The following is a 10,246-nucleotide window of genomic DNA, read 5'->3' on the forward strand; positions in this document are numbered from 1 at the left end:
AAATATAAAACTGTTGCACAAAGACCGAAAAAGGGGATAGTAATCAATTCTCTTATGCACTTGAGAGTTTTACCATGATACTCGTACTTGTACCCGTGCTACCGTACTCGAGCATGTTTGGTTGGGTTGGGTTGGCAGGCGGCCAGGCAGCCAGGCAGGCGCACAGCGCACAGGTAGGTGGCAGCAAGTGTGAACCCGAACCTTCCTTCCCCCCCACCCCCAATCGGGCGATCTCTACCCTCCTCTGCCCATAGCGCTTTATGACCATGGTGGTGGGGATGACGGCGGTGATGATGGGAGAGCTATTTATTGCATATTTCGAATTGGATAGAGTTTAATTCGAGGTTGTAACTGTAAGTGGGTGAGGGAGGGAGGGGGGGAGAAGGGGGGAAGGGGGGAATGTTTGATATCATACTTGTAGCGATGAAATCGTAAAGTTGCTGAACAGGCAAAAAGAGGAAGAGATGAGAAAAAATAGATTGAGAAAAAGAAAGAAAAAGCAGGCTGCTATGCTAACGATAGAAAGAAAAGAAAACCTTCCAAACAAAAAAAAACGACCAGAACGCCGCAAAATAATCCTCGACAACACCACTTCCTTCTTTCTAACAACACGCTATCGCACAGCCATTCCTTTGGTGCCGTCCATACTCTGTACAGTGCATCTGCCTTACCCATCTTACCTTACCTCGCCCCCGCTCCGAAGGAGAGAAACGCATGCATCTACCACCATGACCGCTTTTTGCCCAACCTTTCCTTACTCCCGCTACCCCCTCTCTCCCCAATCACGCAGACGCAAAACTTCACCTTCCCCCCCCTTCTCTTTCTCCACATAACAACCATGTATGATATGATATGACATTTCACTCCACTCTTAGAAGGGGGAAAAAGAAAGAAAAAGGAAAAAGAAAAAGAAAAAAAGTCAATTAAACCTCAGCCTACTCTATCTCTCTCCCTTCCAACCCTTTCAATCCCATTTACTGTACCGTACTTGCATCATCATTTACCGATCCATCCGGGAGAGAGATCTGAGGACTTCCTGTATTGGAAGTGCCTCTGTGCCGGAAGCTTGCCGCAGCGTTGCTTCCCTGACCGCTAACGTTGACTCAGCGTCTTCCAAGATTCGCCCACCCAACCGATCCGCCGCTTCACCGTACTGATTGAGTTTGTGGATCCCATCGATTAGCTGATCGACCTGGAACTCGATCTCACCACACTGCTGCTTGACTAGCCGTTTCGCTAATCCCAGTAAATCCTGCGATTTCGCAAGCGAGTTTGCAAACTCCGACTCCTCTGGCCTTAGCAGTGACTTCTCGAAAAGCCCCACCTCCGACTTACCCCCGGAGATCGATAGCGTCGACTGTGTCTCCGGTCGGAGAAGCGAACCCCACGTCTCCCTCTCTTCACGGAGTCTGCAGGGAGCAATAACAACCACACCGAGTCAGTCAACCCAGTTCCCAAATGGGAGAAAATGATGACACCGCATGGTAGGGCTCAAGGTAAACGGAAAAAATGAATATCGAGACCACCCCCCTCACAAATAAAAAAAATAAAAAAAAATAAAAAAACCCAAAGATGGCAACTCCACACTTACTTTTTGAGATTGGCTTCGCATTCTTCCACCTTGGCGAGATTATCCAAATTGCGGGGATTCGGTTTTTTCACCTCAGGAGGGGCCTGGGAATCGTCCTATGACGGAATCCTCAATTGTCAGCTTATCGATCGATTTTCCCACAAACCGGGATTATATGCGCAGATGCAGACTCACCCTATTGAACCAGCTCGATAGCTCGGCGTTCGATAAAAGGTCTTTCAAGACCTCCTCCTCGATTATCCGTGCTTTAGAAATATGTCAGCATTCAAGCTAGTCTCATGAAGTGCTCGAGCGCCAAATCGTGCATATCTAGCCCTGTGAAAAAGAAAGAAAGTTTCCACTCTTACCTACAGCTCGGGCATTCCCGTCTACTCCGGCAGCGGCTGGTGAGGTCTGGTGACTTAACGCCCTTTTACCGCACCATGACAGTAGTTGCTTCATTCGCTGGGGCTCCAATAATTCATCCGCGATGTGTTTGTAGAACTCTTCAGTTTCCACCTCAGCATGCGGCTCCGCTATTATTTCCAGCAAATACGTCAGATCAAACAGCCAAACTTGGAAAGATTATCCTTGCTGTCATACCAACTACCCCGTTGTCCATTAAAGAGCTTGCTCTCCTTCCTCGCATTCCAACGCTACTCCGCCGATTACCTTGTCCTTTCTGCCGCAGTTGCTGGTTCCTCCGTATTATTGGGGTATCGGATACGGGCAGTACTACTTTCGTCCCATCACTAGGGCCATGGCCTCCACCAACCGCGGTCGGAATTTGCGATTTTTGTAACCGAGGTGTCGAGGACGCTGTAATTTTGGGCCGTCTTTCCCCAGGTGCAGCCTTTTTTTCTTTTGATGCCCCGGATGCCTTGGGAGCTGCCCCTTTCTCCTTCTTCTTGTCCTCCTCCTCCTGCTCCTGCCCCTCCTGCTCCTCCTCCTTCCCCACCTCCTCCTCCACTTCCCTTGTACCGTTCTGACTAAGTGGAATTGTCTTGCCTTTGTTGGCTTTTGCGACCTTTGGCTTGGATCCCGCCTCCTCGGGTGGAGGCGATACCATCACGCGCTTTTTCTTTACACGCTGACGCGGAGGATCTGGAGGAGGAGCTATTGGTGCAGTGTCATGTGATGAGGAAGCTATGCTCTGAATTGACTCCTGCGCCGCTGCTGCTGCCGCCGCTGTGCTCGATCGTGTTGTGCGCACGCGATAAGCAAACCCATCATCTAACCTCATCTCAGTCGCAGCTGTCTTTTTTTTTTTCTGTAAAGTGCAATCAGCCCACACTCGCGATAACAATTCCGCCCTCTCCCAATCAGTCCTAAAAACAAAGGAATAAATCACAACGGCTCCTAGTAGCTGCAATTCCCCTTCTCCTCCCTCCGCCGATTGCCAAAGGAGACTATAGAACAATGAATGAATTGTACATAAAAAAAGAAGAGAACCCACTTTTGGTTTTGTAGCAGTAGCAGTACTCCCCGTCATGGATGCACTCGTCGCTGTCGTTACAGCAGTAGCAGTAGACTTTGAACTCTGCTTATCCTCTTCGCGTCGCTTTTTCACTGCCGGCGCACTATTCTCCTTCTCCTTCCTGCCATTCCCTCCTCCCATTCCGATTCCATTATCCTCTAGATACGCATCACCCCTACTCTTCCGCTTCGGTCGCGAGCTGCTCGCCGGCATCATCAAAGTCCGCAGTGGCCGCTGAGCGTAAATGGGCATACAGCTGATTCCCCGCGAAAAGTCCCTCCTCTTTAGAAAGAAAGAAGAAAAAGAAAAGAAGAAAGGATACCCGGGTCAGTCTACGTCGCCCCCTTCCTATCCCTCCCTTTCCCGCTCGAAGCAAGCAGCGAATAAACGAATTGCTGAATTAAATTTATCGGGCCGGAAGAAAGCGACAATCGGTAGTTTCGTAAATGTCGAACCTCGGAATCGATTGATCGATAAGGCACCGGAGGTGCAGTGTAATGCAGTGCAGATCCACGTTCTGTCCGGGCAGCGGGCGGGCGAGGTAGAGCGCGAGCGCGGGGATGACAGGCGGCACACTAGATCCCCTGCCTTCCTTCCTTCCTTCCTTCCTTCCTTCCTTCCTTCCTAGGAACAATGAACAAGAAGGGAAAAAATGACGATGAGGCTCGCGTTGCGATGGCGGTTGTCGATGTTGGCGGGGGGGTAGGTAGTTGCAGTAGCTGTGTTGTGTGGGTTGTCGCGTTGCTCCTTGTTTTGATTCATACTATTTTGGTGTTGCGATGGGGGCACGCACTGTATGGGTGTGTACGGCAGGCATTGTTGACTGACGGACATGCAGTGGTTTGGCGTTTTCCGTGGCTTGGCGGGAACCCGTTCCTCGCTGCTTGAGTGGCTAATGGCTTGGCGCATGGTGTGTCACTCGATACACCACTCTGGATTTTGGTGAGCTTTCTTCGGCGGTAAGGGAGGAAGAGGATCTGCTCGGCACCAGATAGCGCCCTCTACTCCCCCACTGGCACAGAGTGGAGAGGGGGGGAGGCGCGCACGGAGGGGAGATAGGGTAAGGTGAAGTGAGGCAAGTAAGGTGCGGCAATGGAAGGTTACTCGAATACCTGCCACCTGATACCGTATGACAGAAAACGACCGCCACAAAACTATTTGAAAGGAAAAAGAAAAAGCCGAGGCGAAGCCCAAATCGTTTGAGGAACAGTTACAGTCCCATAACTCATTACACTGAGCTAAAAGATGTGTTCTTTTCTCGTGGCCTCTTTTTTTATTTTTCCTATTTTTATTTTTGCTTATTCCCATCGCAATTCGATTCTGTGGATCGAGCATGAGGTGTGGTATTCGACAGACATGCCAAAGCAGCAGCAACACCCAAGAACGAGCTGGAACTCCGACAAGTATCATAAAAGAAAGGAAGAGGGAATGGAGAAAAGTCATATTTGGATTGGATCATTCCGTGATGGGAGGTACAGGCCGGTCCCCTATAGGCCACTCATCTCCCGCTTGAACTGCTGCCATTCCTTTCGTTGTTTTTTTTACTTTTTTTTTATAGACCCACTTTTTTCTTTTCCTTTCCCCCTCCACTCTGCTCGAGTGCTGTATACTCCAAAACTTATTGTGGCTTTTTCCCTTTTTTAGACCCCCCCAAGGAGAGGAGAGGAGCACAGAAAGTCGCTCAAGATGTTTATTGGTGGGGGATATAACAAATAGTAATATTCAGATGGAAATGCCGAGGAGGCTGGAGGGGATATTGTAAATTTAAATCTGGGAAAAGACCCGACTGACTTACTGGCTGGTCTCTTAGGAATAAGTAGATGCAGATGGTACTGTACACAGCATAGCACAACAGCCATGGTTCCTCCTACAAATGGATGAGAGTGTGCTTGCGCAGCGGGAAATAAGCCGTGTTTGTTATAGGGATTTGATCGATATAGGATCGTGATGATCGTTCGTTCGACAAATGAGTGGGACGGACGTACGGACAAACCAACGGAGATAGAGAGGTAGGCCGAGAATTATGTATGTTAGTTGGTATGGTGCTCGAATCCCACGGGATCTGGGGAGTCTCGCTCATTGGGATAAAGAGAGAGACATCCTTCCTCCACCTCACCATTCCAATTTCCAACCAATGGATGATTGAATACTCCTCCCACCTTTAATGTGGTGATAAAGAGGAAAGGGAGGGAAGGAGGGAAGGAGGGGGAGGGGAGGGGAGGAAAGGGAGCACGAGTATACGTATGATACATACAGACATAGTACCTGAAACTAAACCAGAAAGGCCTCACATCACATCGCGACTCTCCTCTCAGGGATAAATGGTCGAATGAAGAGAAGGCTAAAGAAAGGATCAAAAGAAAAAAAAAGAGAAGAAAGAAACACCACTCTATTTCTATTCTATCCTGTTCGATTTCAATATCCCCGGCCTGCCAACCTATCCATCTGCCTTGCCCCGACTACCAAGGGGTTATCGAAACGGTGGTTCGGTTCTTGGCTTCCAAGTTCCCAGAAATTGGCAGACAGACACCCGGTTATCTGATATCATAATCAAGGAGGGGAAAAGAAGAAAAAGACGAGGTCCAATTCATGGCTTATAACAACCCCGGAGACTGGCTGCGATTACAACTACAGTATCCTATTTCGCAGGACGTAACTGGCCCTGCTATGATACTCGAGTAGTCCCTTCCTTCAGATTGTTTTGCGCTGGAGTACCGTGCATTGATTTGGCTCCTGATCCTATCGTGAACATACACGGTGCTTCGATTTTCCTTGGTACGACAGGCCAGTAATAAGGGCGATCGGGTTGGGTTGGGTTAGGTTCCGAAGAGTAGTAGAAGTAATGGCAATAATGGTAATGAGCAGATCGGGGGAGGGTAGAGAGTTGGGGTGATGATGTTTTGGACCCGTTCGAACATGATGGTTCTGCGCGAAGCCTGGTAAGAAAGTAGAGACACATGTTATCGACATTAGCTTGCCTCGATCTTATTACCCCGAGGCCTTGCCCCTCGTCATACCATATGGTATTGGGAAGTTGGCGTCATGTGAATGCACCGAGGTGATCGGAATTGAGTCTTGATATTAATACATATGTAGCCTTGAGGGCTTTGCTTTCTCCCCTGTATGATACCTCCACAATGCTAAAAGCGAAAAAAAAGAAAAACAAAAAACAAATCATTGCTAGAGGTAAGCACTGCCATTCACTCGTGTGTCTCACATGCAACCCTTGAATCATGTTGAATGTTCCCATCACCAAACTGATATGATGCGGTTCCTACTTGGATACGGTACATCCAAACCAAAAAAGGAAAAAGGAAACAATAGCAATTCCAGCACTCGTCCAGTAAATACGCCTCTAGTCAATCAAACACCAACATAATTTTTACCCATTCACAGGGCATCACTTTATTTTGGTCTAAATGTAAATCAGAATGGCTTGTCCGATCGTGGAATTGCATGCTCGTAATTGAACGGGGTTTGTGAACACGACCACTATTGCATAGCACTAAGATCGAGCAAAAGAGCTGAATTTTGGCAGTATGCAACAGAAGCCGTGTTCATAAGCGTCGTTCAGTTACGGCAACAGACCACATACCTAATAGGCAGGTGGCGCTAAGCTGCCTTCGATACGTCTTCTAGCTTCCATCATATCTTCCTTCGTAACGTTCTCTTTCCTCTCGGAGACTGTGGCCGTGCCTGGGCAATGCCCGATGGACATCCCAACGCGGATTAGTGTCTCGAGGGCCGTGTTCGAGTTATCGACTAAATCATCATCGAAAACCATCCTCCCAGACTCAAATAATAGGACAATGGTACTTCCGCCTATCGAATTTGTTAGTCGCATTTCTGATTTCGGGGGGCCTGAGCGATATTTACCAAATTGGAAATATCCTAATTCGTCAGTTCGTTTGACTTGCTGTCCCGCCTTTGCTGTGATAACCGTGCTTCCAACCATCATAGCCCCAACACAGATGATCATGACCCTACCAAATTCTGGGGAATCGACGGGAACACATATGCGGACGTTTTCTCCATAAACGTCCAAACTAAGAATTAAGGTTAATTAATCTCCCGATGGGGTTAGGTTTGGGACCACCTACGCTGAACGAATAGCCATAGGGTTGACGGTGTAATATTCCCCTTTGATAAGTTTAGGTTCTCCCATGAGACCATCAACCGGATGATGGAACCTATGGTAATCTTGAGGTGCGAGTCTGAAAATTCCCAAAGCCCCCTTGTCATATCGTTTAACATCCTCCGGATATGCATTCCCGAGCAGCCTTGCAATTGTGAACTCCCGACCCTTGATCCATATCTTGGTTGCATCATCGATCTTGTTAAACACAACGCTCCGGCAATCTGCAGGTGAAACAATGACTTTCGGGTTGTCTGGTGCTGAGCACGGGCGGGCACCAGGCTTTAGGGCTCGATAAAAGAATTCATTGAATCTATCACATGTCAATATAAAAAAGGCAGGACACACAGGGAAAGGGTCTCACGTCTTGAACTGATCGAGTGGTAGTAGAACCTCGGACAAATCCAGTTGATGGAAAGCGATAAAGCCTTTGATGTCGCGGGCGGAGGCTGGGTTGTCAAACTTCTTTCCTTGTTTAACGCTAAGGGAACAGAGCAATTTTTTGACTGAAAAATTGATGAATTAGTATCCCCTCCTTTACGCACGAAGTTAGGATCTGGGGTTCTCATACTCTTTTTGTTTTCCATACTGCTGCTACTAAGACCCTTGTAGAGCAGTCTAATGCCAAGCCGGACATAGACGCTCATGCGCTCTTCCTGGATCTGCCCAGTTATTCTGTCTTGGACAAGAATGTTGGCCGAATTGGCGCCTAGTTTGTAACCTCCGTATGAAATTTTTGATATAACCTGCAGAATCTTAGTCCTATGCCATTGGGAAACCATGGGGCCCTATACAAACCTTAGAGTACCACTTGCGCTGAGCTTGGCTTGATGTGACAAACCCTCCCATCACAAGTTTGTCAACCTGTCGCCAATCTTGCGATGCACACGTCGCCAGATGTGTGACGATATCAACCTCCGAGCGCTTGTGGAGCCTTGGCTGGTGACATAGAGGGCATTCCTTCAGCTGGATCACATGCTCCTCCGCCTTCTCATCCACAAGGTCATTGTCCCCAAGTAATAGCCCCTCCTCACCCGCAGGACCAAGAACAGGCTGGGTTTGTATCTTGGGCAAAGATACAGAACTGCTGCGGGGGTCAGGAGTGTCTGAGCCAGTGCTTGTATCCAATGACTTCTGTGATGCATCGTCTCGCTCATTGTCGCGATCCTTCAATCCAGGGATCGGCAGTTGGCGTAGGGGCGGTGTAAGATGCGATGGTGTCTTTGGTGTCGATGATGAAAGCTGATCCTCAAGACAGATAACTGCTTGGTCTACTGTTAACTCAGTGTTTTCCAAGCTGTCGTACCCATTTTGATTTCTAAATCTCTCAAAGTAGCTATCAATGGTATGAGCCGATAGAGTTGACCCGAGCGTATCAAGCATAGTTGTAAGCTCAACGCGGCTGATCATACCACTATCATCGGCATCATACTGACGTAGCATAACCCTCCAAAATTGCTGCCTCAAGGCGGGATACGGAACATATTTGGCCTTAATGAAGAGCTCAGGGTTATGTTTGTCTTCCCATCTATCCTTGTTCTTCAATGGGAGCGACAGTTTAAATTGCTTTAGATCATACTCAGTTATATCATTTACAGGCATGATCTTATTCCCAGATGGCGATGTAGCTGTCTCCTCTCCTGGGGGCAGGGTATCAAGCGTACTTTTCAGAGAGGTAGAGGAACCCTTACGACTAAGCTCAACTCGGCCATTGCCCCTAGCGGACAGACTGGTACCTGATGTAGACCTAGGCAGGGGGAGGCGGAATCGTGGCTTGCCTCCATTGCCCGGCTTCAGCCCAGGAGAGACTGGGCTTAATGAGTTCTCGTCCTTGAGCGGTTCCCGCAGATTGTACAATCCGGTTTCTGGGTTTGCTGATGGCTGAGTTTCAATGATCTCCTTAAGTGCAAAGTTGGTTTGGGCTACAAAATCGTTTGATGAAAACTTATCCCGATCCACAACGGCGAAGTTCAAGCTATAATTCTGCTCTTGTCGAAGAACTTGGAACACCATTTTCTCGTCAAATACGGGATTCAGTGAATGCCGGATATGTCGAGTACGGAAGGTCGATTTTCCGAGAGAGACAACAACAAACGGATCCATGTCAAACCCAGTCCGTGTCACTACATCGGTCAGAATTAATATCTTTGGTGGGAAGTTGGGCCAACTGACTGTTTCTTTCTGGGGGCAAATCTGTGATGGAATTTATTTCCAGAAAAATGACACCGACAACATCAGTTCCGTTAAAGAGCTCGTAGTGACCGCCTTTCTTAATCCTCTTATCCTTCTTTTTTCCCTTCTTTGTCTTCTTCCCTGCCATTATGCTCTCCGTATCACCAACCTCGTCATCGTCTTCCGATGGGAGCTCATCTCCAAGATCCTGAGAAAGGGGGTCCTGGTCATCCCCACTGGGATTCGGAGTTGTCACGAAGTTGCCTTGCCATGCCTGCCATTTTGCCGCAATTTCTTCGGGCGGAGCAGCTTCATTCGAGCTATCGGACAAGGAAAACTGTAGCTGTATCTCACCAGAAATCTGAGCCTTCTTGCGGCTGGATTTTAACGGGAACCAGCGGGGCTGTAATTGACGAAACATTAGAGCTGGTTTTACCATGGCGGATGGAGCAATTGCGGACCTCTGGGTTGACCTCTCCATTCAAGAATATGTCCTCCAGTGTGGCCCCAAATTCTCCCATATAGTCCTAGTTTTGCGGAAACGCGTCAACATTTAATCACCCCGGAAGCGGGTAGTCACATGGCGGTTTACCTTTCCGATTATGTCCTTATCCCAGCATACACACTCGACCGTCGAGGTGCTGACACCACTAAGGGGCATTTCAAAGGTGTCATTCCATGTCGGATTGAGTGTTTTCTGAATTGCCTCGGTTTGGAATCGATAATCCCCTAAAGAGAGAACAAGGTACTAGAGTGGTCCGTGGTTTAGCCCTCTTTCCATGGTAAGTGTTTAAAAAGTGGGGAAATCGTGAAATCTTACAGGGTCACTAAATCCGTTCTTGTCTTTTGGAGCCAAGTTTCGACGGGGTACCAATGCCGCCGTACACGTGGG

The 10,246-nt window shown here is 48.3% G+C and overlaps 3 protein-coding genes; 1 reads left to right on the forward strand and 2 right to left on the reverse strand.

Moving 5' to 3' along the window:
* Positions 1-1,000: 1,000 nt before the first annotated feature.
* GSTUM_00011051001 (uncharacterized protein) lies at positions 1,001-3,263 on the reverse strand (the record flags this gene model as incomplete). Its single annotated transcript, XM_002841674.1, has 5 exons — positions 1,001-1,409; positions 1,592-1,686; positions 1,766-1,836; positions 1,939-2,101; positions 2,139-3,263. The coding sequence occupies 5 exons, from the start codon at positions 3,261-3,263 to the stop codon at positions 1,001-1,003; spliced, it is 1,863 nt and encodes a 620-aa protein (XP_002841720.1).
* Positions 3,264-3,291: 28 nt separating this feature from the next.
* Positions 3,292-4,336, forward strand: GSTUM_00011052001 (uncharacterized protein; the record flags this gene model as incomplete). XM_002841675.2 has 1 exon in its annotated part: positions 3,292-4,336. The coding sequence occupies one exon, from the start codon at positions 3,292-3,294 to the stop codon at positions 3,673-3,675; it is 384 nt and encodes a 127-aa protein (XP_002841721.1). The 3' UTR covers positions 3,676-4,336.
* Positions 4,337-6,642: 2,306 nt separating this feature from the next.
* GSTUM_00011053001 (uncharacterized protein) overlaps positions 6,643-10,246 on the reverse strand; it is a gene marked incomplete at its 3' end in the record, with an annotated part of 4,655 nt that continues 1,051 nt past the window's right edge. Inside the window, exons 1-10 of the mRNA XM_002841676.2 lie at positions 10,175-10,246; positions 9,947-10,102; positions 9,816-9,881; positions 9,355-9,757; positions 7,981-9,305; positions 7,754-7,928; positions 7,547-7,688; positions 7,148-7,495; positions 6,924-7,093; positions 6,643-6,869 (exon numbers count right to left, since the gene is read on the reverse strand). The exon at positions 10,175-10,246 is cut by the window's right edge and continues 1,051 nt beyond it. Coding sequence (XP_002841722.1) covers positions 6,643-6,869; positions 6,924-7,093; positions 7,148-7,495; positions 7,547-7,688; positions 7,754-7,928; positions 7,981-9,305; positions 9,355-9,757; positions 9,816-9,881; positions 9,947-10,102; positions 10,175-10,246 — 3,084 coding nt within the window. The remainder of the gene's footprint in view (positions 6,870-6,923; positions 7,094-7,147; positions 7,496-7,546; positions 7,689-7,753; positions 7,929-7,980; positions 9,306-9,354; positions 9,758-9,815; positions 9,882-9,946; positions 10,103-10,174) is intronic.

This window comes from Tuber melanosporum (assembly GCF_000151645.1).
Source record: "Tuber melanosporum whole genome shotgun sequence assembly, scaffold_8, strain Mel28".
In the NCBI taxonomy this organism is placed as follows: Eukaryota; Fungi; Ascomycota; class Pezizomycetes; order Pezizales; family Tuberaceae; genus Tuber; species Tuber melanosporum.